This window comes from Patagioenas fasciata, chromosome 5, assembly GCF_037038585.1.
Source record: "Patagioenas fasciata isolate bPatFas1 chromosome 5, bPatFas1.hap1, whole genome shotgun sequence".
Classification (NCBI taxonomy): domain Eukaryota; kingdom Metazoa; phylum Chordata; class Aves; order Columbiformes; family Columbidae; genus Patagioenas; species Patagioenas fasciata.
This window is the reverse complement of record NC_092524.1, coordinates 1,019,572-1,045,768: the sequence shown is the minus strand read 5'-3', so window position 1 is coordinate 1,045,768 and position 26,197 is coordinate 1,019,572. Positions and strand designations below refer to the sequence as shown.

General features: G+C 50.6%; 3 protein-coding genes across 10 annotated transcripts in view; 1 reads left to right on the top strand and 2 right to left on the bottom strand.

Moving 5' to 3' along the window:
* PLCB2 (phospholipase C beta 2) overlaps positions 1-8,397 on the bottom strand; it is a 77,003-nt gene extending 68,606 nt beyond the window's left edge. For 2 of the 4 annotated variants that reach the window (XM_065838896.2, XM_071808693.1), the window contains exons 1-2: positions 7,976-8,333; positions 7,536-7,645 (exon numbers count right to left, since the gene is read on the bottom strand). The gene's annotated coding sequence lies outside the window, so the exon portion shown is untranslated. Of the gene's footprint in view, positions 1-7,535; positions 7,646-7,975; positions 8,334-8,353 lie in introns of those variants that run through there. The other 2 variants (XM_071808692.1, XM_071808694.1) reach the window with 2 other exon arrangements.
* Positions 8,398-8,483: 86 nt separating this feature from the next.
* On the top strand, positions 8,484-9,767 carry INAFM2 (InaF motif containing 2). Its single transcript, XM_065839051.2, has one exon. The coding sequence runs from the start codon at positions 8,700-8,702 to the stop codon at positions 9,141-9,143; it is 444 nt and encodes a 147-aa protein (XP_065695123.1). The 5' UTR covers positions 8,484-8,699; the 3' UTR covers positions 9,144-9,767.
* A 6,294-nt stretch (positions 9,768-16,061) lies between these two features.
* CCDC9B (coiled-coil domain containing 9B) overlaps positions 16,062-26,197 on the bottom strand; it is a 47,610-nt gene continuing 37,474 nt past the window's right edge. For all 5 annotated transcript variants that reach the window (XM_065838950.2, XM_065838952.2, XM_071808705.1 and 2 more), the window contains 2 exons: positions 25,342-26,105; positions 16,062-17,521 (listed from right to left, as the gene is read on the bottom strand). In XM_065838950.2, the coding sequence (XP_065695022.1) occupies positions 25,374-26,105 (732 nt within the window). In that variant the 3' untranslated portion in view covers positions 16,062-17,521; positions 25,342-25,373. The remainder of the gene's footprint in view (positions 17,522-25,341; positions 26,106-26,197) is intronic.

The window sequence follows — 26,197 nt, the reverse complement described above, 5'->3', positions numbered from 1 at the left end:
ACCTATTCAGCACCATCTACCTCCCACAAAGAGCATGCAGAAGCAAGGTAGTCAGCATTGCCCTGCAGAGATTTTACAAGATAGGGTCTGTAGACAGCAATTTAAGCCACACCATCCATTAAACCACCTTGACTGGATGGTTCCTGGGTTCTAGCAAATTACTTTGCAACCTCAACCCCAACCTATGCCTAGCACACACTGAATCTGTAAGAATTCTCTTCCAGCACTGTTCCATTATAATTACAGCTTGCAACGTGTAATGCTGTCCTCTAGTGAACAGCTATAATATTGCACACACAGCCATTAGCATCCCCTGCAAATACCAGTACTGAATTCACAGCTAAACAAAGCACAGTTAATCCTGCTGCTCCTTTTTCTATTCTGCCCTTTAAACCCTGTGGATCCTGAAAGGATTCATGGCACCATGAGGACCACAAAGGACTATTTTTCTCACCACTCCTGGAGACAAGAAGTGCTAATTCTGTCTGCCAGGGCATATTTTGTGTCCTCCTTTGAGCCCAAACCACAAAGGCCAAGGACCATCACAGCTCTCGGCTGACAGAAAGACTCTTCAGCTTCATCTGCAACAGTCAAAGGGCAGTGGACTATGGCACAGAAAGACAAGTGGCAACAGATGCCACAACACAATAATAGCAGTGAGGTTTTGTGTAAAATCTAAAAACAAACAAACAAAAAAACCCACACAACCAAAACAACACAAAAAACAACCAACCAAACCAACCAAAACAACCTGACCAACCACTGAGCCATTGTTGCACAGGAACATGCAGCAGGAGTACATTATGCTTACAGCATACGCCTTCTGCATGTTTCCAAACTGCACAGCTGAGCAACGCAAGCAGACTCCCACACTATTTAAACATCCTATCGGCTACTGCAATACAGACAATCTCTCCACAGGGACGACTGAACCATGCAATTCCTAACTGCTACCAAGAAACCAAAACTTTCTGAGACGGGTCACTAACAGAAGAGGAAGGAGGATGAAGAGCAGCAGCACACCAGACAGAGTCCATCTCCTGCTACTCTACAGTAACAGAGCAGCAAGAACAATTATAACTGAGCCTGCCCCCCATTTTATCAACATTAAATTCCATCCCACAGGTCCCAGTCTGTGGTCTTTAAGATCCCGGTAAAGAAGGTGCAGTTGGTCCCCAGACCCACATGGGCTTTGCAGCATTTTTCAGCTGAAAGTGATCCATGCACCATAGTCTGCAGAAAACTGCAGAATGATACTGCTACACAGCCAGAAGTGCTTGGACACCTCTGCTGAGAAAGTACGCATCCAGAAGTGTGGATGGTTAACCACTACTGGATCTGGCAGAAATATTCTCCTGAGCAGAGTGACCAGTGACTTGTAATGCAAGATTTATTTGCAGACAACACAGCATTAATAATGAATCCCACTTAAGCTCATTGCAAACCAGTCTTCCCCTTTTTCACAGGGGTACAACATAGCAGGACTGAATTTTCTGCTGACATCTTCCTTTCTTTCTGCTTCTGGAAGCATCAGAACAGCCTCTATCCCAGGACTTTACAGCTCCACTTCCATTTGCAGCCTGAACCAGGATGGCAGAATAGTGAAAACAATAAGGTGTAACAAGCAAGAATCAGCTCCAGCAGAACTGGGAGAGGTTTCCAGCTGCTACTTTAATTCAGTTAAACATCCCTCCCTTGCATGGGGTTATCAACATGAGTCTAGCACACCTTCCTTACTCAGCTACCAACGCCAAACACACACAAACAGAAAGTCAAAAGTAACAGCCACTTTTCATTTTTTTCCTGCAATGAAAAACTACTGTGAGATCAGGGAGCATTACCACATCCAAAGCTATGCTATTTCGACTAGGATGAAAACCTGTGTTGACCCCATATAAAAAAGAACCTATTTGGATCTTTAAAGCAGCTAAAACTTCACATTGCCTTAGTGTAACTCAGCAAGGACTGAGACTAAGTCAAGCTAACTTTGAAGACCAGACAAGTTGTTCAGTCTAAGCAACAGCCTGACTGCACTAAGAGCTCAGCCCAAAGATGGCTGGAGCAAACATGCGCAAACTACCAAAAAAACACCCTTCACCATCCTGTGGGAGGGAAAACCCAACCTATCCCAGATGGAAATGGTGGTAACCAAGGCTAAACCAGGATCACTTTGGCCTCAGGGCTGCATCATGAGGCTGTGGATAAGGCTTTCCAAACAAATCCTGTTCCAGTGCTTGCAGGGCCAATCACGAGCTGGTGCAACTCTGTATAAAGTCTTGTCATTCTGCAAGTACTATAGGTTGTACTTTCAGACAAGCTATGTCAATGCTCTCCCACACAGACACATGAGCAAATACTGTATATGTATATCCGTGTGCATCAGGAAGAAGCAAAACTCGTACATATTCATTCCCCACACTTAATGTGGCCAAGTTCAGCTTCTTCAGACCATGAAAACCAGAGGGAAAGATGCAGTCCCATTACATGGCCATTAATCATTGCTGTTCTGTTGCTTGAAAAGTGGTTGTTATTTTCAAAATACAGCCCTTAGAACTGCGTTCAGATGTCAAGTATGTGTGGGTGTGTGTCAACGGGTATTTTCTCCTTGCAAAACGAACAATGAAGCACTGATTTTTGACTCCAGATTCTTGCAGAGACCGTGTTTAGAGTCACAACCACCACAGACAGCACAGGTTCACATCCAAAGATAAACCTTTTCTATTAAAAAAAACTAATACAAGCCACATTCACCCTCTTGGACTCCTGCACTTAGTGAAATAAAGGCAACTTTCCTCTCCACAACTGATGTGTGGAACATACAGCTCTGAGCTCTGGGAACTCCTGGGACTAGAGCTTAACATGCCAGCAAATGGCAAGGTGGCCAATTTCAGCGGCTGGCCAGGGCACTGTCAAGCCGTCCCTATCAGCCTTTTCCCAGTTTCAGAAACGTTTCACAGGCAAAGACAACTCCTGCTGTCCAGGACAAGTCTGCCTCCAGAAAGCTGACCAAGATACATCCCCACTGAACAGTACACAGAACCTCAAATCACACCAAATAAAAGCAGAGCTCCTGAACTGTTCCCAACTCTGCTATAAAGCCAGCCAAGTGGCTCTGCCCACTCCAGAGTCTGAACCATCATCTACTTACAGGAATTTAGAAATGTTAAAAACAAAACAATAAATCCTTTTCAGACATACTTTTCACACTCTCAAGAGTTTTCCCACCAAGGAAACATTCACTGCCCAAGGCTCTCCTGCAAGTAGGACACACTCTTTATATTGTGCAGATGGTTCACAGGATAGAAAAAGGGCCTCATAAAATCAGTGATACAAGGTTGAAGCTGCTGATGCATCACTATCCGAAGCTACCAGCTTTTCGTCCAAGGCCTCTATCCTGAGCAAAACCAGACCTCTTGCTGTTATATCGCCAATTCAGCACCACTTTTACTATCTTCCCCACCCACGCTATAACCTCTGCAGGTCACTTTCCAAGTCAGCACAAGGCAGTGGGCTGTGCAAACTTGACTTATCACACTGAAGACAGAAGCTGAAGGCACATCCCCGACCTCCCCCCATCTGTTACTGGATTAACAAGAGAGACAGCACCTTCCCACATAAAACAGAATATTTTGAAGTGTATGAGGAAAATGCCAGAGGAGAACAGAATCTGATTCCCTGTAGACTTCAAACAGGAGGCTAGAACAACAGTGTGAAATAAGGCATATTTCCAGGCATATAAGGCATATTTCCAGAGATGTTCACTAAGACAGAAGGCTCAAGCCTGATGAAGTATTTGCTCAAGGACTCCAGCCAAGAAATAGATTAATTTAAAAATATCTATTCCTTCCTTTAATCATTAGGAGGCAGGTAGAAAGACCTAATCCACCTCTTCCATCCCCAGCTCACAAATGTGACCAAGGACACAAAGCTTTAAAAGCAACACAGCCAATAAAGCAAGAGTTACAATTCTTTATGAAGGCTACAATCTGCCTGTAGAAGTCACAGTGCCAGAGGCACACATCATGAACAAAAACCAGGGCTAAAGTTCAGACAAGGGACTGTATAACATTGTGGTAGTAAGGTACAATTTTAGAGTTACACAAGCTAATCTACATGGAGCAGTCGAGCCACACACCTCATGGAATGAGCTATCATTTGTAGGGTGTCACATCCTAATAACAGAGCACAGGATAGAAAGGCAAAGTAGTCGCTTTTGCTGAACCCCCAGCACAGGGGCACTGGGACTGTGGGAAGCCATCAGCCCATCCCTTGTCCCAGGGCAGGACCAGCTGGGACATTTATCTGCTTTGACAGAATTAGTTCAGAGCTTCAGCAGGCCTCCGGTAACAGCAAAGGCTCAACTACCTCCCAAGGCAATCCAATCCAGTGTTCCACTACTCTCAGAAGCAAGGTCTGTACAGCAGTAATATCTTGGGCCAATAATCTTCCCTTAATTAAGTCTTCTTTGTCCTGAAGCACTAGATAGTATCCACTGACTCTGAACACGGGGAAATCAATAATACAAGTTTATTTAGCTACATCCTTCAGGGGCCCTCAGAGAGCAAACAAACATCCCATTGCAACAGGTGGCAGCAGAATTCAAGCAATGCTGTTCAGTCAGAAGGTGAAACACCAAATCTTCAACAGTCAGTCTCAGCACTTGGGTTTTCAACTAAACACAGGTGTAAGGCAGTAAGTAGCAGGCTTATAAGTAAAAAAAAAAAAAAAGCTTCCTAGTGGACCCCCAGAACAGTAAAAACAGAGCAGCTTATAAACACTCAGACCCCACAGAGTACGTTGTATGGACTGTCGGGGGAGAAAGGCTGTGTGTCTGAGGGCTACCCAGCTCTCCTTCATTGGCAGCTCCGGTCCCAGGGTGCACCATGTGCCCTTGACTTCGTTTGTCTCGGGTGAACAATCTCTTCTGTGTTCTCAGGCAAAAACCTCAAAGGCTAATTTGCAAGCTTTGCCTAGCGCGCAACACATTCACTGACTTTACAAGACCTCTGAGCTCTGCAGCCCAGAGCTCTATTTCTGCACCATGGGAGCCTGCTCAATGCACAGCTTGATATTTCTGCTAAAACCCAGAGGACAAAAAGAAAGTATCAGTACTGTAGCACTGGCTTCCTGGCTCTCATTTGCCTTCAGCAGTGGTTGTTAGCCAGGAACTCAAGTTTAGGAACAGAAGGCACACACCTTCTGGCAGCTGCCTGCACTTAACAAAAGGACCTGGGGAGAAACACCCCCATTTATTTGTTCACAGGGAAAAAAAGCTTACACCTGACTTTGGCAACAAACAAGATGACTCTGTATTTAGCAAACAAAAGCCTTACTCAAGGTGAGACAGCAGAGGGCTTGGCAAAGAGGAGAAAGCCTTAGGAACACTGAATTTCTTTAATAATACCATAGAATTGTTGTGTCCTATGAAGCATAAGTCTACACTGCAGGCACTAGGCACACTACAGCCTGAATAAGCAACGAATAAGTGCCACGGGGAGAGGAAGACACTCAGCTGAAGGCAGAATGTCTTCAGAATGACACAGTTCAGTTTTGAGACAACTACAGAGCTAGTGTCTTGAGCAGCAAAGGGGAACAAGAGAATTTGGAAGGCAGGAAGAAGTAACACTGAATTATCTGTTGCCTCATTTTCTAGCTGGAGCAGCTTTACTTGCTCCTGGAATCTACATTCAAGCGACACAAGGTGCAGCAGGATCTCAACTACACACCACATCCACTACCTTTGCTGGACTGCTGCTACAGCCCCACCACATGCCCTCGGCCAGTCCAGCCTGCTGACACCTCCACTGACAGAAAAGTAGTGCTATTAATGGCTGGATTCATAAACACAGTTTTGGTGAGCAGAAGAAAAAAGCAGCAGCACCAGCAAAAGAACAGCAATTATTTGCACAGAGATTATGAAGGATTAGCTTCTTTCCCAAGAGAACGGAAACTAATTTTGGGGACATAAGACTAAGGTTTGCTGCTGTAACTGCTTTTTATTCTACCAACATCTACTAACTCCACTGTTACATTCTGCACCTATTTCCTGTATCAACCTGCTGACTCTTTTAAACCTCTTCTATCAAAGTCAACACAATATGCATTTGAACACCTAGCAACACCGCAGCTCTCATTTCCGTCTACCAGCTTCTAGATACTACAACAGGGTCAAGTTTAGTAGTAGAGGAGGATGTAGCATCTCTGAGTACAGACTTAAAATGCGGGAAAACAACATGGACTAGACAAGCATCAGACAAAAAACTGTCAAGGCCCCATTCAAGTACAGAGGAACTGCCTGTACATGTCGAACTCCCAAAATTCTGCAACTGGAATTAAGGAAGAGCACAGGGAAAGGACTTGTGGGAGGCAGTAATTCATCATCCTTTCACCAGAGGCAACAACAAAATGTACCAGTGGCAAGAGCAGAGATCACAGACAGCACAGGGGTTTGAAACAAACCCATTTCTGCACAGATCATTTGAAGAAGAACTGCGAGTGAACGCAGACAGCAGCTCAGTGAGGCTCTGCCTCTGTCCATCTTTGCAGCATTCAGCAGCAGGAACATAAAGGCCAACAGGAATATGAGTACAGCTCAGCAGCTGAGAGGATGGATTAAAAAAATAAACTGAAGATATAATAAATTACACTTGACGAAAAACTTCCATACCCAATCTTCAAATACTCTGTAGCACAGAAACTAAAAAGTCTCCAACTTCAAAACAGATAACTCAGAGCAACCTACGTAAAGCAAGGGAAAGGTGCTGTGGTCCTAATCGAGTTAGAGAATTTTCCTTTTAAATGCAAAGAGAAGACGGAGCAGCAGAGAGCTGCTGAATGAAATAGAAGAAGCAAGGGAAGAGGGGCTGGAGCAAACCCATCATCAAGATAACACAGCCCAAAAAGTTACTAGAAAATCCTTTTTGTAGGATCCAAATGTACCACTTAAACATATACAGGTCACAGGAACGTGTATAATATTTATGGAACACAGAAGGTGCATTTCTGTAACTCAGAAAAACTTTGTTAGTAGGATGGCATCAGCTCATGCTATTGAGAGGTGTATGAAACTGGACTTTAAAAAGAACTCAGGTGTATTAAATCAAGGCAAGAAAAATAAGGAGGGGCAGCTCACACTACTCAGGTGTATGAAATTGACTTCAACAAGAAAAATGCAGTCAGGTGTAAGAAATCAGGGCAAGAGAGATAAGAAACCAAAGAAAAGTCATAATAGCTACTAACAAATGTTTCTTAAACATACCGGGCTACAGTAACATTTCATGAAATTATTTCAGGAGGATAGAGCATGTCATTAGCTGCAGTTTCACAGAAACATTTGGGTTTCCAAAAATTACAATAATTTGGAAGTCACCCCATTTAATTCCACAACATACTTTCTACCCTAGTAGCCCTCAGAGCTGCAAACTCCGTGCTTCTTCCTGCAAAATCTCACCCTCTCTCTTCCAACACTCCACATTTGTCCTATTATTGAGAGTAAAAATAAAATACTGCTGTTAACTCAAAACTCAACCACTCACTTCCTCTGATTCCTTTCTGGGTGCCAGCTGTTTCTCCAGCTGCTGTTGGCCTCTTTCAGAACAGCAGCTCCTGCTCAACATGGGTTTCTGCTGCAACACACCTGACTGGCCTAAGATTTAAAGGAAGAAGACAGTGATTGGAAAAGGAGCAACTAAATTATTCTCAAGAGTAAATATTTAGCACCATGAAGAAAACATAAAAAGGCTAATCCATGCTTCAGAACAGCATTTCAGCCGTCTTCAGAGTAAGTCAATACAATCATTTTGTAACAGACTAACATATGGGAGACAAGGTCAATTCAAACTTTGATGGCAATAGCAGAAGTCTTCTCTCTGTGGATTTGGCATCAGCCCAGCTTGAAAGGAATTAAACCAGCTTCTGTCCAAAAGTTACTGCTTAGCCCTCAGGCTTCACAGCAGTTGCAGGCAGTGTTACATACCTGCAGGTGGGGAGGCATCGAGTGACTTCCCTGGAAAACAGACAGCAGAGTGGAGATTCCTGACCTCCTCCCCAGCACCAGGCCCGGGCCAGGAGCCTTCCTCACGCTCAGCACTCCCTGTGCTCGCGGAGACCTAAGAACAAGCCTGACTTTGGGCCTGGCTCGGTGGGATACTGCCCGGAGAAGCGGGCAGAGCCCTAAGACGCCCTGGGCCGCGTCCGGGCCAACCGGCCCGAGCTGAGCCGGGCACGGCGGCAGCGGGCAGAGGGGCCCGGGGAGGCGAGCGGGGACCGCTCCGCCCTCTCCTCACAGGCACCCGCCGTCCCCTCCTCACACACACTAAGGGTCCCCGAGCCGCCGTCCCCTCCTCACACGCACCAACGGCCGCCGCACGCGCCCCCTCAAGAGCGCCCAACGGCAGCGCACGCGCAGCGGCCACACCCCATCATCGCCCCTTTAAACACAACCCGGCCCCGCCCACCAGCCGGGCGGTGTTGCCCCTTTAAGCCCCGCCCCTCGCCCCCGCCCGCGGCCGGCGGAGCCGCGGGAGCAGCGCGGGGCCGCGGGCAGCGGTGGGAGGCGGCGGTGCCGGTACCGGAGCAGAGCGGGCAGCGGCAGCGCCGGAGCGGGCAGCGGCATGTCCTGAGGCGGCAGTGGCGGCGGCGCGGAGCCGGGCCCCACCACGGAGGGGTCGGTGGAGCAGCGGGCCAAAGGCCGGGCCCCCATGAAGGAGAAGGAGGCGGGGGCGGAGCGGGGCAAGCCCGCCACTTACACCGGGGACAAGAAGGCGCGCATGGCGGCCAAGACCAACAAGAAGTGGGTGCGCCTGGCCACCGTGCTGGCCTACGTCCTGTCCGTCTCGCTGGCTGCCATCGTCCTCGCCGTCTACTACAGCCTCATCTGGCAGCCGGTGCGCGGCGGCGGCTCCGGCCCCGGCCCCGGCCCCGCCGCCGCCACCCCCTCGCAGTCCCGCGCGGCGCCGCCGGCCCCCGCGTTCAGCCGGCCCCCCGGCCCGCCGCCCGCCGGCCCCACGCAGGAGGCTCCGTCAGCGCCGCGGACGGGCCCCGAGCCCGGCCTCGTCGAGACCGACCGCCCGGACGTGTCGCCGCCGCCGCCCGGGGCCGAGGCGGGCACGGCCGCGCTGCGCCGGGTGCGCGGGAGCCGCTGAGGCGGCCGGCAGCGCTCAGCCCCCGCCCGGGGGGGAAGACCGGCCCGGCGGACTGCGGGGGGCGGCCGCGGTCCAGCCCCGGCGGCCGGCGCCGGGCGGAGCGGGATGCGGCGGCCGGGCCCGGCGGAGGATGGCGGGCGGAGCGGCTGCCCCCGCGGCGATCGCCCGCTCGTCGCTCCGCGCCGGCCGCAGGGGAGGCGGCACCGCGGGCCCCGGCGTCACCGAGCCCCGAAGAGCTCGGGCTGGAGACTCACCCGGCGCGGCGGTCGGCGGGGGAAGGAAGTGTTTCCACTTGGTAGAACTGTGGTATCTTTTTTTCCTCCGTTTTTTCCTCAAAAGGGAATTTTGTGTCTTCGTTTTCTTCCTCACCAGGGCTAGCTTCTCCCTTTGAACCTGCATTGAATTCCTGCGCTATTTATGCCAGTCTATTACCTATAAAAGGATATCGGTGTCCAAAATTCCTCACTATTTACAGGATCAGCTGGGAACAATATGAATTTAGAGGCTGTAATCCATTGTTTAAGTAAAACCAGTTTTGTTTAACAATGAGCATAAACTTATTTAAAAACATGTGAAAGGTAAATTGACTTGTTTACTATATTAAAATATTTTCCCAATATGAAAGTCTCTGTAATACAGTATGTTCTCTTTGGCAGCGGGAGGAGAATTTGGGCAGAATGTCAAACTGGAAGGACTCTGTGTAGCAAAAATTGGTTTGCCCACTGTGGCATATAGTGTTGATTCATTTGTCATTGCTCTCCTTAGGTGAGGCTGGAGGAACCTCAGTACATGCTTAAGCCCAGCTAATTGTGGCATCGAAGCGCTGGTGAGGAGAGGAGGTTTGATGTTTGGCTGAAGCAGGTGGGGCTCTCACGGTGGGCGGCAGCGGTGCCATGAGGTGCTGCAGGGCTTGTGCTCTTCCCTGCCCGGGATGGCAGAGCCCACGCAGTGGCACAGCACCTTGCTGGCACCTTGCTGGCACCCTGAGCCGTGCCGTCGGGAGGCAGGGCTGTGCCAGCGCTTCGTGACGTCCCCGGGCAGGCGTTCCTCACAGCTTGATGTTTTCCTGCCCCGTAGCCTTCAGAAGCGTTCTGTGCGGTCCTTTCCATCGGTGAGCCGTGCAAAAAAGTGGCTTTTAGTGACTGGAGGATGTGGGTATCAGCTGGGAGATGTATGACCTGTGTTGTTCTGAGCAGCTGCTTTTCAGATTGATGGTTTTGGTTGAATGCCTTAACTGTGAGGCTGCCAGGCTGTTCCATGTCCCCGTGGAATGATCCGTGGAGTTCGCATTCCCTCTGCTGAGGGATAAAAATGTGCTCGAACGTGGTGTATGTAGCTCAAGTTGTGCAAATCACCAGCATATTGTAAAATACGGCACTTGACTTTTTTTAAAGTTGGGGGGAAAAAACCCAGCTGTTTTGTACATGAATCAGTATGCTTTGGACTGGTGGTGGGGTGTTAAGCCTGCATCATCAGCTGGGCATTCCCCCACAGCACGTGTTAAAGGTAGAAACCAGGAGCAGCGGGCTTCCAGAAAGAAATCAGGCAAAGGGAAGGAGTGGGTTGGATGTGATCTTCCACCCTCCTTTTCCATTTTCTGGAGAGCATGCAGGGAGGTCTGTATGTTGTTAATGTGCTGAAAAAGAAAGGTAGCTGGTGGCAAGGAAGGCAGGAAGATCACGCTTGGTGCTTGTAGCCAAAAGCACGTGTGTGACCAGTGTCACCTTCCTGCAGGGCAGGAGCCAGAAGTCCGAAGCTGGTGCTGCGGCAGACGGCTGTCCTGCCACCCTCTGCCTTCACAGCGGCTTCCGCACCCTCCTGTTCACCCCCGGTGCTGGGACGGGGGGTCCTGGCAGCAGCCCCCGCTCGCAGCTTTGGCCAGACGCTCAGCTGCGCTTGGCCCCATGGGTGAACGCTCTGTAGCAGCCGGTGATGTTGTTCCCTTGGCGGCTCTGCCTGCAGCACGTTGGTACCTGACCTGCCCGAGGGGCTGCCGCACGCGTGCCGTAGCTCTGGGTCGTGGGGAGGACAATGCGGGTTGCGCTCCTTGGCACCCACCGCTGAGTGTGGGGGAGACGCTGTGTGCAGCTCTCCAGGGAGGAGTGAGCGAAAGAGAAACAAAACAGGCTCATCATTTGGTGCCAGTGGAGTTTAGTCTGTTCTTGGCACCAGTACTAAATGCAGGACCAGTTGGGAAGGGTCTCTGGGAGGGAGCTTGTGTTTAACTTTTAAAGCCTTTGAAGATAAATAAAAGCTGTGTGGAATTATACAGAGGCTGGGATTTCTCTAATCCTGGTCTGCAGCTCTGAATCTATAGTAGTGAATCTATAGTGGGTTTGAACAGTGCAGCCAATGTACGCTGGATGTACGCAGACTCCTGGCATTTTTCACTTTAAATACAATTGCTCTCAGAAGACTAATAGAGCATGGCTGCGCAGAGCAGATGGAAGGGGAAGTGAATTGAATTAAATGTGCTGCGTGGCCCTCTTCCAACCTGTCATGGAACTGCCCAGAGATGCCTTGTATTCAGGAGCAGGAACAACATAAAGCTCTTCACCTGGTTGTGGTGGTGTTGCCAAGGGATCTTTGGGACGGTGACAGTGTTGAGATCTACTCCAGCAAAGGGAACAGCCCCACTGCTGAAGATGCCTCCCTTTCTGGTGCTAAAAACAGGTGACAAACCTTTACTAAGATGGTTGTGGCCGTCTTCATTCCCGAATGGAAGTGCAGGCTTGAGGAGTTCCCAGACTCTGCTTTTTGCAGCTTTTCCTCTGCTGACAAATGGAGAGATTGAAGTGAAACACTTCTATTTCTGTACCTGTTACAGCTGGCATTGGAGCATCCCGGTACTTCACTTCTGTTGTACTAAGTGTGCAAGGGGGGAAGCTTAGGCTTGCAAAGATGCAGAAGGGTCATGGGCTGAGAGCTTTTGTGATTTGAGCAGCCTTGTTTTCCAAAGCCCTTCTGGGCCTAAATCCTGCAGCTCAAACCCCATGCACATCCTTTTCCTTGCCACAAATCACTGTCCTCCGGAGGCAAACGTGTTCCCCCGGCCGCGCTGCCGCCAGCCTGCCCCGAGCCCGGCCCTGCGCTTGCTGCTCTCGCCGTGGCGGACTGGCCAGGAAACCGGTGACCAAGTGCACTTTGCAAACACTTCTAGTAACAAAAGTGGCTCGTCTGGACTGGTTTCTAGGTGTAAACTAACTTCTACAAATCCAGGGTACTAGGGATTTCTTGGGAAGTAGGTTGGCTGCAAAGGAAAACAGCTGGATTGACACCTAGGACTGTGGAATTTTGCATTATGTTGCCATCTTTGTACTGAGACAGTCATCTGCACCTGAACATCATTTATTTAGCGCCCTGAAATGGTGCAGTCACAAGAGTCAGGTAAACCTGAGGTTTCGAAGGCAGGCTGTCTTGCTGTCCGTTGGATTACTTCAGCTCCAATTCAGGCTCTCCTTCACTCAAAATAACATCAGGTCAGTTAGTGTAACTTATCAGGTGAGATAAAGCACAGGCTTTTGTGTTGCTTCCTAGAAAGAAATCACTAACATGGTGATTTGTAATGTTATTTCCTTGGTATTGCTGGCGGGGGTTATTCCCTTCTCACAAATGTGGTCCCGCGTGTTCCTTGCACACAGAACCGTGTCGTATTTCCAGTGTGTGCAGATCTGTGTGTAAGGGAGTTGTCTGAAAGTAGTTTGGATGAAGATGGTCAAACATGAGTAAAATGGCTTGGGCCCTTTGCTTTAGTGACACGAGGAAGTTAAAGGGTCTCCAGACTCCTGACTCCGGATGCTCCCGTGAAGCGCGATGGCTCTGACGGCTGCAATAGTGCCATCTGTGCTTCTAGGTTTTTTACTTCATTGTTTTCTGGATTAAACACACTAATAATTTTCTGCAATGCCAACTTTCCTCCAAGCTTAAGAGTCTCTGTATCATTTAGGGCCTGAGTTCCAGATTTTTGTCCTCTAAGAGCCTTTAAGAAATTGTGGCACAGAGAAGTCACCGTGTGTTTGTGCTTCAGGTACAACTTAGTGCTGAAACGCAGCATTGTCAAGTGTCAAGGGAAGGAAAATGCTTTGACTTTCCAGTTCCTAATCACAGTAATCACTGAAGAGGATGGAAGGGAGACCAGGTCATGTTCTGCTTTGCCTTTCTGACTGGGAAGAGTCTCATGAGGCAGGAACGGGACTTTTTGGGAGAAACTGCTGCCGCTGCTGCCTTGCCCAGCTGTGCCACGGCAGCGGTGACCCCTGGGACTGGAACGCTGCCTCTGCAGAGACCCCGACTGCAGGGTGCAACCGCAGGCTCTGCCGAATGGAAGCACTCCCTGAAAGGAGGAGGAATAAGTGAAGAATTATTAATGATGCCCAAAGGTGCATCTAGATCAGAAGGTCTTTTTGGACCTTCTTGGTTCCTTCCCTGTGGATGCCTCTGGGCTTACACTCATTTATTGATATATAATCCTTGCCCTCTGCCTGTTACATGCTGGTCTTGTCCCATTGAGCTCAATTTGTTCAGGGAGAGTGCATTTGGTGTAACTCAAATGCAGGACCAGAAGGAAGGGAAATAGCTGGAACAAAAAGTTACTGGAGCATGTAATATGCTCCAGCAGCTGGCTCCATTTTCATCTTCTAAAAGCGACCTTCTCCCCACACACGTTCTCCTGGGGTCTCAATGGAGTAACGCACGCCGCCTGAATTCCAGATTCTGAGACTGAGCTGTGGTTTTGTCAGGGAAGGTGGTGTTATTTGTCCTGCAGATCCCAGCTTAATCCATGAGCGTAGCTGAAAAGCAGCCTTGGGTGTCGTGCTGGTAACAAAACCAGCGGCTGCTTCTGGGCACTGGGGATCTTCAGAGAAGCCAAAACTCATCTCAGCAGGTGCTCTGGACAGGGTGATGTGTGGGGGGGGGGGTGTTACCTATGGCTGTGGGTCCTGGAGGCGCTCAAGTGTGTGGAGAGGGGAATGGTGTAAGAAACGGTTGTAGCCAGGCTGGAGCAGCGAGCTGAGGAGGTGAAGCTCGACTTCTGGCTATTCCGCCGGCGTTCGGAGGCAGTTCTGGCAGAGCCGTGTCCCTGCTCAGCTGTGGGGTCGCTGCCCTGCGCTGGCGGGATCAGGAAGGAGCGCGGACGTGCGGGTGCGCTGGCTTTGCCCGGGGGGTCTGTGAGCCGGTGAACTGCTCTGTGTCTCTGCTGAACCTTTCTGTGGGCAGCGGGCACGGTGTAACCTCCCAGCAGCGCTGCATCCTCCTCCTGCTCTGCGACTCTCATCGGCCTTAAAAAAGCTTTCCATGTAAGTTAAAGAGCACCAGCTACTGTATGATGCACTTCAAATACAAAAACTCCTGACTAAATGCCAGTTTAGCTTCAGGCTCCTACAGCATTTGCACCTAATTTATCTGGAGGGGAGCTGGTACAGAAAATCAGCCAATGTTTCTGTTATTTCTGCGTCTAGACTCTGTACTTCACTTGGTAGTAAGCTGTGCGGAACAGTTCTGCTGGAGGTATTGGGCTCGCTGAGATAGAAATGGAGAGCTGGAACTGCTGTCAAGATTTGATGTTGTTGCCTCCTGCCTTGGTAAAGCTTTGGAAACTCAAGTACCTCCAGCTTTATCCAGATGTATTTTTGTCCTTGGCTTGAGGTTTTTTAAATTGATCTGTTTACGCAAGAGTTAATTCACTAGTCTGAAATCAATTTTGGTCTGAGTTTTAGGTAGGGAGCTGCTGTGTTGAAATGGATGGTAAGTTGTGCTCAGTAGCAGAGTCTGGCAGCAAGCTGCTCTTTTGCTTTACGGAGCAAGGTGCTGTGCCCGAGAGCCGCTGCTGCTTTCCTGGTGCCTGCAAGAGCCAGAATGACTTGGACAAAGCCCCCGCGCTCCCAGCCGCTGCGGGAGGGAGCAGGGACCTTGTGGGCAGGCGACTGTGATGAAGAGGCTTCCGCGTCTCTGAACAGCCAGTCCTGAGCCCCTGCGCAGGCGGCCGTCGCTGCACCAGCTCCTCGGGTGGCAGCCCCCGCGTTGAGCGCTCTCCTAAGGGGACGCAATCTGAACTGGAGCGGTTGCTCTAAAAAGCAGAGATTACTGAGTCAGTTCAGAAAACTACACGTGGGACTGAGAAACACTGAGAAACTGCAGCTTTTCCCGCATTACAATTTTTATTTCATATAAATAATCCCTCTACATCAGATTTTCCAACTTTTCAGCCTTTGCTCTGACTGTAAAGAAGAAACAGCTAGCCACAGTTTTCTGAAAAACTGCAATCCAGGCACCAACCCAAACGCATTCGAGCGAAGTGTTAACGAGCAGCAGAAATGATGCTTAGAACAGGCACTATCTGTGCAGTCCCTTCCCTGGAGCTTGCTACGGACTCAGGCCTTCCGAGGCATCACTAAGTGCAAAGTTACTTGGATTTGTAGGAGAAAACGGTGGCAATGGGGGAAAAGTGATGGTTCTCCTTCCCAGAACGAGTCTAGGGTGGTAAGATACAGTGACAACGGCAGGGGTCTTTAATTGTTTATCTCCATGAATAAGTGCTGGAGCAGGGCAATGTAAAGGCTGCTGTGTGCCTGGCTGCATTCTCCGTGTGAGACCGCACCGTGCACGCACCACGGCTCGGGCTGACGGCGCCGGCTCTGAGCTCACACCCCTGACACAAAATAGTATTAAATTAAAGACTGGAACAGTTGTAAGCAGGTTTTTGAGCCAGTCAGATAATCAAGTCCAAGTAAACCCAGTCTGTTTTTTGCTGGGGTGACGATGTTTCTACTGATAACACATAAAAGCTGCACACTCTGTTTCTTGATAATGCCTGGTCTGAGGCCAGGAAATTCTCCTGAGCTGGGGATGTAGAGGAAATTCCCAGGTAGCCCATGAGATCGGTGCTCTTGGATCTAAGTTACGTGGAAAACCAAAATGTTCATCTGTGCAAAGATTAGTTTATTAGAACAGAGTACAGTATTTCAGTGCACACACGCCAACCGTCTCACCAAGGCAGTCTGCCCATCTGGTGAGCAAATGCATCCCGCAATGAAATCCAGCAAGTCTCCATGCATACGTGTCTGCATGTACGTTTGCTCCTGCATTAAGTTGTAGAGCAACGCTTCAAAATGAGCCTGATATCCTCTCTGCTCTGTCATTCACAAGTCGGAAATTCTGTTGTGTTATTCCTTGTCCCTGCCTTCTCCTCACTAGTAGCCCCGTTTCAGGTAGGTCCTAGTCTGCTCTGAGTCTCTTAGCTGCTGGAAATCCAAGCAGTTGCGATTCTTGCACATTTATCTCATCCAGGTTCTTGATTTGGAAGGCTTCTTTTAAGGCCAAGTCAAAATGTCTGTATGGCAGCTTCCAGGGGAACTGCTGCCCTCTTATTCAAGCACAAGGCTACGAAAGGCACAACCAGGAAGGTGAAAGCATTTGATAAGAAGCCTCAGACCCTCAGCTCCCACTGGGCCAGGGTCCTGCTGCCGACTCCTTCGGGCAGGGCAGTGGAGAAGGAAGATTATTGCGTTTGTGCTGTCCTCCCCCTTGCCCGGCTTGGCACACAGAGCTCCAAGTGTCTCCAGCTACTGTAGCCTTCCTGGCTTTACAAAGTGGGCGAGTGTTTTGCTGAGGTGCGTGCGTACCTGCTCAACTGAGCAGCCCCGTTGCTTAGAAAAAAGCCCCGCTCCCGATGTGCTGGTTCAGCTGTTTGTGCCCTACACCCCTAACCGGAGGAGGAAAGCGAGCTGTGTGTGGAGGAGATGCTGGGCGGGACGCGAGCACCTGTCCCCACAGTGCACCTCAAGAACGCTCTGTCCCCCTGCGCCCCGCACCGCTGCCGTCCGCCTCCGCCAGCACCTCAGCCCCCTGCAAACCCCGAGCACAAGAGCTGCTCTGAACACCACTTATTCACCCTCCTACCCAACTACAACGTAACGCCTCTCACCCTGTCTCCTAAAGCTCTGTCGGTAGCGAGGGAGAGCTCGCATGGCCGCTCCGTCCTCCGGCACAGCCGCTTCCCTGCCGGCCGCTGGGGGGGTGCCCACAAACCTAAACCTTAACTTTAAACAGAATTAGTTATTAAATAAAATAAAGTGCATCCAGTAGACATTTCATTGGCTTGCCACACAGCTGCAATACAGGCAAAATAAATACAAAAGAAAAGTGGCGGTATGTTCTTTGTAGGTTGGGAGTGTGTGTAGCCTTCCCTGTCCTTTGGCACACGGAGAGGAAAGGGCGATGCCAAAACCGAGCAGGGGTGATGGTGATGGGGGACCCCACGTGTTGTGAGTGGGCGCTGAAGGGCACAGAGTGGATGCTGAAAGCTGATTTCATAGAAGGTCAAAGAGCGAGGACAAGCTCGTGCTCCTCTTCTCATCCACCGCCTTCAGCACGGTGTCCTGTGAAACAAGAGCAGAGACAGCAGCAGGGTCGTCAGGCCGCGGGGAACTGCTGAGCGGTGAATTAAAAGCATTGGCTGAGTTTCAACCTGATCTTCCCGCACTGCTGGGGCTGCTGGGGGCTCAGCACCCACCTGCCAGGTCCTGCGAGCAACGGGGGCTCTGCAGCCCAGGGCTGAGCTGGGGGCGCCAGGCTGGATGAAACACGCTCCCAGTCCCCTCTGCGTTAGATACAACCACGGTCCTTTTGCCTCAAGAACAGCAATCGCTACAGGGGTTCGTGTGTGCTCGCGCAGCACCTGGAGCGAGGGGCTGATGTGGGGCAGGGCTTTGCAGCCTCTCTTGTGAAACTTGTGCTGGGGCTGCAGTGCTCGTGGATCAGCCTGCAAACACTAACCCGAGCCTGGAGCTTTCTGTCCTGCAGCTGCTTCACACCCAGATACCTCGATTTGAATTGCGGAAGGCAGACTTTGTGGCTGGGTTGTTGTTGTTTGGTTGGGTTTTTTTATCCTGCAGCTGCCAGATGCTCGGGAGCTGCCGAGAATTGCTGAGCTGGCATTTTCCTGCATCCATGTTCAAATCCCCAGATCTGCCTTGGGCTGATGCAGATTTCAGCACCGAAAGCTCACAAGGAAGGGCAGAGGGGCCACGTTAGAAGAAAAACAGATGAAACACCATGAAGGCAGGAGAGGCGATGGTAAGCTTGGCTCGCACAGAAAGGAAACCTCTAAAGGAATCATTTAAGGACACGTACAGAGACATCTAATGAGGAACTGCACTGAAAGCGTAGCCACAGCACTGAAATAATGGATGCTATGTGCAGCTGAGATTGCAGGACTGTTGCTGGGTCCGTTTCCCACTGTCCCGTCTGTCTCCCACTGCCGGGGTGCTGGGCCGCAGCAGCACGGTTCTGGATGGGCGCTCCTGCCAAGGGCCGGGCAGCACATCCTCACAATTGTGCCTGAGGCTCCAAACGTTTCTAGAAACCTGTTGTATGAGTCTGAACTGACTGCAGAGCCAGCTCTGCTTACCGTTCATCTATCTTATTACTAACGGCTTCCAGTCTCTTTGACAGCCCTGCGCTATTAGTGCTGGTAGACAATTCCTGTCCCTATTTCTACATCACCCGTTCAATACAGACACCTTCCTGCGCACGAGTGATGTAGTTCTGCTGGCTCTCTCCTGGGGCAGGTCCACAGTTTCCAGACAATTTTGTTCTTAGTGGGCACTCAGTCCCATGAAATACCACACGGCAAGCTCAGCCATGACGTGTAAGGACCATCTGTTAGACACATCATACCAGATTTTCTCACTTAGCTTTTAAAAATGGATATATATATATAGATAGATAGATAGATATATGCTGTTCCAACGTACACTGTTAGGCCAGAAAAAATCAGTAAGATCATGAGTCATCTTCTACCTAGAACACGCCATTGGACATCCCTAATTTAATTCCCATTTGAATTAGAACTGATTTCTTTAACGGAAAAAATCTAATCCTGTCTAGATTTGCCAATGGTAGAAAAATTATCCCTGCAACTCTTGCTGAGGTTAAACATGTAAAGAGAGTCTTTGTGGATTCCTGTTGGAGTGGTTGATGATATTGTCACTCTCTAGGGTCTGTTCTGAAGGGCAGAGCAAGAGGAGGATGTCCCTGCGCCCCTCGCGTGGCAGGTGACACCGTGGTGCGTTCGACTCCCTTTCCCTGGGGTTGGCCCCAGGAGGCTCCAGGCAGGTGCTGTGGTGTGGGCACGCGCTGCCAGCTGGGCAGGGACAGCAGCCACTGCAGGTGACAAGAGCAGCTCCGCTTCCAACATTTCAAGTGGTGACAGCTTGGCTGCCAGAGCCCTGCGTTACAGTCAGACTTGTTAAGCTGAACTAAGTAGCCATAAGGAAACAAAGGTGCTCCAGCGACTAGCTGTGCTCAAAGTGGCGACTGCTTCTAATAGTTCCTTGTCTGCTCAAGGCACCCCAACAAACTAAAGACAAGACAGACATTCTTGCAAAATGCCAGAGAGATTTAGGAACAAAGAGCCTTCATTTCCACATGGGCTGTGTACGCTCATTTTTGGGGTGTCAGTGAAAGCATCTGCTCTGCAGCAGCCCCCAACTTTGACAGGGCCATACACAACTTTGTCATCAACCTCAGGCTGTCGCTGCCACAAGCCCCACGTCGGGCAGCCCTGCCAACGCACGCTGGGCGGGCCAGCCTGGGGTGACGGGCCCTGCCCCAACACCACACGCTTCCGAGTCCTCTGGCCACCTTGTCCTCATCTTCCTGTATTTATTCAGGGGCTTCTTCAATACATTGACTCTTGCACCAGAGTTTTCTGGTTTGAATGTTTCTTCTCCCTCACTACTGTTTGCTACCCCACTGTATTTAGAGATCACAACTCCAGCACTTTCTGCCTTCATCTCACTAGACTGAACAGCCCTGGAGTCCTTCCCTGGGTTTCTTCAGCCCAAGTACATTTCTCTTGAACCACTGTCACATAATCCCTGCGTCTGCCCATGTTGTGCCCTGGGAGAGGTTTCCATCGCTCCAGAGCACGAACATCACTGCATCAATCCTGCATTCAGCCATAGCGCTCCCCATTCTGCACGAGGACACTGAGCTCTCCGCTCTGGTGGTACACGGTGCTCTGCGAATCTAAAACGCCCGTTGTGCAGTGGTGGGTCCGGGAGGTGATGTGGGTGGTAGGAAGGACCAGCGAGGCCCACGCTGTTCAAGTCAAGCCCTCGGGACCTCACTCTGCTGAGCCCGAGCCAACTTCCAGACGTAACAGCAGATGGGACGTTGAACCTTGAGGAAGCTGGTGGGTTCTTCGGCAGCTCCGTAACTGCACTGGGAAGTGTTGGTTTCTGCTTGTCCTGCTTCCCGCACCAACCTTTAGTGCCGGTTTGCATCAGAAAGCCGACCCTGCTGACCCCCGCCGCGCTCAGGCCCCGCCGGCCCCGCGCCCGCTGACGTCAGCCCGGCCCGCCAGGGCAGGCCCCTGGAGCTGCTCTGAAATCCACCCCCAGCTGCATTTTCTCTAAAGATGTTACGATTCATTTTCTCAGGAGAATTCAGGGAAAAGCTTCTGTGGTTTTTGTGTATCGTTTACTTCTCTGTGACTTGTTGGACATTCTCCAGGGATTCCAGCCCTGCACTTCGGGTAAATATTTATTCCTTGTTATTTGAAGCGAAGGATAAAAGCCCCACCACACTCTCTGCACAGCATCTCCAACCGGTTTGAAGGTGATGGAGATTTTTAGTGCCACAAACAGACATCAGCAGTGGAAGCTGTGAAAGCCACACGGTGGCCGCTCGCTGCAAGGAGCTGCTGCTGTGCAGGGGTGGACGAGCAGCATCGCGGCGGGGAGGCAGATCCGGCTGTTAACGTGGGGGGACAGGGCCCCGCGCCCAGGAGCAGGGCAGGTGCAGAGCACGGTGTCATCGCCCGTTGCTGACAGCCGTTATCGGCCCTGCTCCGGCTGCCTGAGCTCCATGGACAGAGGGCACGGCCCTGGTGTCAGGTGAAGTGACCCTGGTACAGGATTTTCCACTTCTTTTACATTCCTTTTGGAGTCGATAGGTTGTATTTTGCAAAATCACAGCATCTGTTTCAAAGCTGATTTTCCAAAAATTGCACCGTATCAAAACTGAATCACCAGTATTTAAAAACATAACATGAAAATTTCCTGTTTTGAAAAGGTTTAACGAGGGCTCCAGTCTGCGTTTTATAAACCATGAAGGGTTGAAGCAGACCCATTTCTGGTACATGCAAGGCAGTTGTCAAATCTGTATTTTTGCACAGGAAAAAAAGTGATTTCCTTTGGAAGTTACGTGCTACTTCTGGCAGGGGATTCCCAGCCAGTCTTGACAGCCCGTGGCAGTGCATCCCTCCAGACGCGCCTTGGTGCTGGGCAGATCGCACGTGGGTTCCAGTTACAACAATCATCTTCCTTTCTTGCTACGAGCTCTCTGTCCTCCAATACAGCAGCCATTCAAACTCTGGATAATTTAGATTCTCAGCACAGACTTGGCTCATGTTTCCTAGCAGGCACTCCAGGTCATTCCCTGGCCACTTGTTCCATGGACACAGAGCAGCACAAAGCTGTCCAGCTGGTCTGGGTTTACCAAGCCAGAGCTGCTCGGTACCTCCCGTAGGCTCGCCTAACAACAACCCATTTACCTTGCCGCATAAATCCTTCATCCCCAGAGAACTTGTGTTACCGTTGTTCGCGCACCGCAGGGTGAGAAACGCCCCCTCCCTCCCCTGCCGCCGCGCAGAATTCGTCACTGAGCTGCCCTGCCGCCAGCTCCACAGCCACAACAGGCGCCTGCAGCTCCCTGCGAGCACCAGCCGCTCCAAACTACATGTGAGCTCCCGGCCCACAGCCTCTTAAACTGGATTAGGGGCCATTCACTCAAGACTGCCTGTTCCCTAAAGACTATGCTCCAGCCCTGAGAGGCAGAAAATCACTAAGGTGGTTTGGGCACCTGAATTCATGGTACTAGACACAAAAGGAATAAATAGCACTTTGAATTTTGCATTCTAACAAAGCAGCGCAGCTCTTTGTTTAACGCTTGATCTCATTGCTCTCCTAGCTCCCCGAGTGATGCTCTTTTCCTGGTTCTTGCTCAGCCTAGCTCTGCCTGATAATGCTGCGCTTTTGATGAGGCCAAAGAGGCAGGATCATTAGCGTGTCTCCTGTGGTTACATTCACCAAGGGACTCCAGCGCTTGTCCTGATGTTTCCCTCCAGGATGGCGACACCTCTAAGTCCCTGTGTGGGCCACACGCAGCGGCTCTGCTGGTTTCCTGCGGGTTGCACTCCAGTCAGTCCTTGCCTGAGGCATCACCGGCAGTCAGCTGGCTCAATAAACCAAAAAAACCAAATAGGAAAATCCTGCCAAGGATTCAAACACGCCTCAAACGAGGCAATTCTGAGGGATCTGGTTCCAAAGAATTGCTGTGAAATAACACTTCAGGGAGAATTACATGAAAATAGAGCTTTGCAGCTTTTTACAGAGCATGGTCTACAAGCGCTCTGTCTGCAGAGCGCTGGGAGACAGAAGCCGAGGGAGAAGGGAAGCGAGTGTCGCCAGCCGGTGGTTATTCCTGACTGCCATCTGTGTCACTCTGCAGCCTGCCACGTTGACTTGGGGACTTCAAAGCAACAGCAGGAATAGACACGAGACCTTTTCGCTCCAAACATGCTGACAACTTAACTGACTTGAGCCAAATGAGCTGTTGCTCTTTTGGTGGCTGTTGCTGTAATGGCTGCTGTTTGTCGCTCCTGGGAGCCCCGCTGTCAGCCGCGCAGATGAACCGCTCTGCTGTGCTGAGCCAGGCCTACAGAAACCCAGCTCTTGCATTTTTTCTGCCTGCCAAGGGAAGTTCCTGACAAATTAGACACAGGGAGCAGACGGTTAAAGACAGGTCCCTCTGTCTGCCTCCTGGCTCTTCTCCCCACTACACGTAAATCATGGCAGAATTCACTCTGTCTGCAAACGATCACGTTTGGGAAAGCCAGCCCTGACAACAGCCTGTCAGCAGTGCAAAGGGAAAGGCCAAATTGCTTTCTGGTGACTTGAGCAGATAGGAGGTGACAATGACGCCCCAGACCATCATCGCAGCCAAGCAGCGCTCACGAGCTCGATCCCCAAGTGCTCTTGCATGTGATGGAATGAAAAAAACCCACCAGGAGCACTGCATTGCTGGGATGGGGGACACAAAGTGCTGCTCCGGCTCAGCCAGCGCCGCTGCGGGTGCCCTGCCAGCCGTCTCCGATGCCGAGCGCGTAGTTTAGGCACACCTGCAAACTCAGCCTGAACTGCTTGGGAAAGAGAGGCAAGTGAGGCAGGAACATGCTCTCTTGGAGGGGCACAATCAGGGAAAACGAGCACTGCAGATAGGGAGGAGATAGATCGGAAGGCAGGCGGGATGAAATGGCAGAAGTAACTGGGACACCAGTTAAACACTCATTTTCCCCCAGCATCACTACACTTCGTGTTTCCCAAACAATAAATACTTCCAGAGAGCAACACTGGCCTCAAGCTCTGGCTTAGCCAAACAGGTATGCCAGTGCTTAAGTGCAAACACCACGTTAGGTCGCCTTCTCTTCTCCAAGACATAAACCCATGTTTGTAATTGAGCCTGCGTAACAAATTCAGCGAGGAGTGATGAGCGAAGAGCCACGCTCAAGTGGACTCAGGGCCCGATTAGCAAACCATAGGAATCTCCATTGCCGAGGTGAAAATGGGCTACTGTAATTTATTGTTTCCTCTTAGTCGGTGTCTAATTAAAGCTATCCTGAGTGAGAAAAGTAGTCATTAATTCCTTCATCCTCTACTTTGGGGGCATTTTTGGTAGATTGGAGAGGCATGGCCTGGACAGCAAACTCCTGCTCTGTGCATCCAAGCATCTCCTAACGTTTTCATAAATGCCGTTGGAATTAATTTCCTTCACTTGAAGGAATTTTAGTTCACAAGCATGGAACCAGCTCCTGCTGCTTCTTGGTGTTTTGTCTTTTTTTAAATAGCTGTAACACTTGCGCTTCTCCAAGCCTTTTGTATAGTATTGGATTATAGTGAAAGTCTTTTGTTAGCAGCTTAACCACATCATCCCTAAGCTCATTTATGCCTCTGGGATGAATACTGAGCAATACCCAGTGACAAGCTGCTGGGTCGGGGTCTGAAGAAAACGCTGCTGAAACCAGGGAAAGGCGCTTGGGGGGCGATCTGTCCGCCTGGCTGGCGATCTGTCCGCCTGGCTTTGAGCAGCTAATTGTCTTTGAGCAGCTAATTGCCTCAAGTGCCCACTCACGGAATACCACTGCTGCCTCCCCACTTAAAGGCTAGAACCAGGAGTATCCTGGGAGTGATTCAGGCGACAGACAAGCTGCAAGTGCTCATCTCTCCTTCAAAGAGAAAGGAAGCCCAGATCTTCAGCTGGGTGCCTCTGTGCTCAGCCACGTTAGGGGGAGTGAATGACAACGTGACTGCCGAACCCGGTGTCAGGAACACATCCCAACTTTCCCGACTGATCTGTGGGTGTGACACCCTGACCCGTGTCTGACAGCGCCTGGAAAAAACATCTCTTGCAAAGGTACCTGCCCAAGAGCCCCTACACTCCCTCCTTGCTCCTTCCTCCTAACTTCTACCTTATTTTTCTGCCTATCATACTTTGTTCTCTCTCCTGGCCTTTCTCAAAGAAACTTCTTTGCTTGAGTAAAACCTGGAGCATTGCTACATAACCAGATCTGCTCTTCCTCCTTTCTGTCTGGTCAACAGGCCTTTTCAACAGCAACCGTCTTGCCCTTTGTATCTATGCACTGACTTCACATGAGTGTTACTACACGAACAATTCAAAGCGCAGCCAACCTTCTTCAAACTACTGTCCACGAGCTGGGCCGCTACAGCTCTGCAAGTGTTTTGGGAAAGGGACTGTGCTGCCCTCAAGTTATTCTAGTTGTGGTCACCCCGGAGACAAAAGTAAATTAATCCCACTATCCTGAGGTTCTCCCTTCCAGGAACAGTTTCGGTGTGTGCCCTAACTAACGTGTGTCACCAACCAGACTCAGCAGTCCAGTTTTCTGTCCACATTTTCCTGACTTTCAGCTCTTTCTCCATCCACTCCAGGGCAGGTCTTTGTGATGCACAGATTTAAACTATCTGAGGGCCCCACATCACTGTTCACGAACATTTCTGGATAGTTACCCGGTGTGATGCTGTAATGGGCACAGAAGATGGGAGTTGTGGACCTGTACTAGAGCTGAGTGCATTAATGGGATAACAAACACACCATGGCAGTGGGATCAGGAACTCACCTTCTGTCTCAGGCAAGCCGGTGCAATCTTCGCTAGTTGAGAGCGACCCCACTGTCCTTGTCCTTGCGATCCTCAGGCTGCTCCCCTTCCCGGGGCTGTGACTTTGCCATGTCCTGCTCAGACACACCAGCCTCATCAGAGCTGGCTTTGCCTGGGGGCAAAGGCTCTCCCCTGTGTTCAGTGCCTCCAGCATCTTCACCTCCTTGCAGTGCAAGTGTCTGCTCCTGAAGAGCAGCGTCTTGGGTCACCAGCTGTCCTTGATCTGCATCCAGTCCATCTCCTGCTGCTGTGTCCAGCTTTCCTCCGTGGCTGTTTGAAGAGTCCTCAGTAGACTCCTGTTCTGAAGCTGTGTTCTCCTCTAGGCCAGCCCCATCTAAATTCTCTCCCCCAGGCAATGAGAAGGTCTCCTCACTGCCACACCTGGTGGCTTGCACAGAAGCTGTGCTGTTAGCGCTCTCCTGCTCCCGGGACACGTCAGCAGTGCCAGGCTTCCCAGTGGCTTCTTCCCCAACACCGTCCTTGCTCGGCTCAGGCCCTGGCTCCGAGTCACCTGTGCTGGCAGCAGACACCTCCGTGCTGCAGCCCTTGGCTCCTTGCTGCTCCTCCTTCTGGCCATCGTGGGCAGACTGGACCTTTCCGCTCTGTAGCCTTTGTGATGAGGAGGAGCCATGATCTTGGAGGCCTGGCTGTTTCACCTTCTCCTCCAGCTCAGCTGTGCAGTTCTCTTCTATGCCCTCATCGCCTCTGCTCTTCCTCAGGCTCCTCTGAGAGAAGAAGGAAATATTTAGCTCAGCTCATTAAAATACCAGTATATGGCATTCCTTGTCTATCATGGCTCTCAAAACTTGAGGAAAAA

Coding starts and splice junctions, on each gene's coding strand:
- INAFM2 (XM_065839051.2), top strand. CDS start 8,700: ATGAAGGAGAAGGAGGCGGGGGCGGAGCGGGGCAAGCCCGCCACTTAC.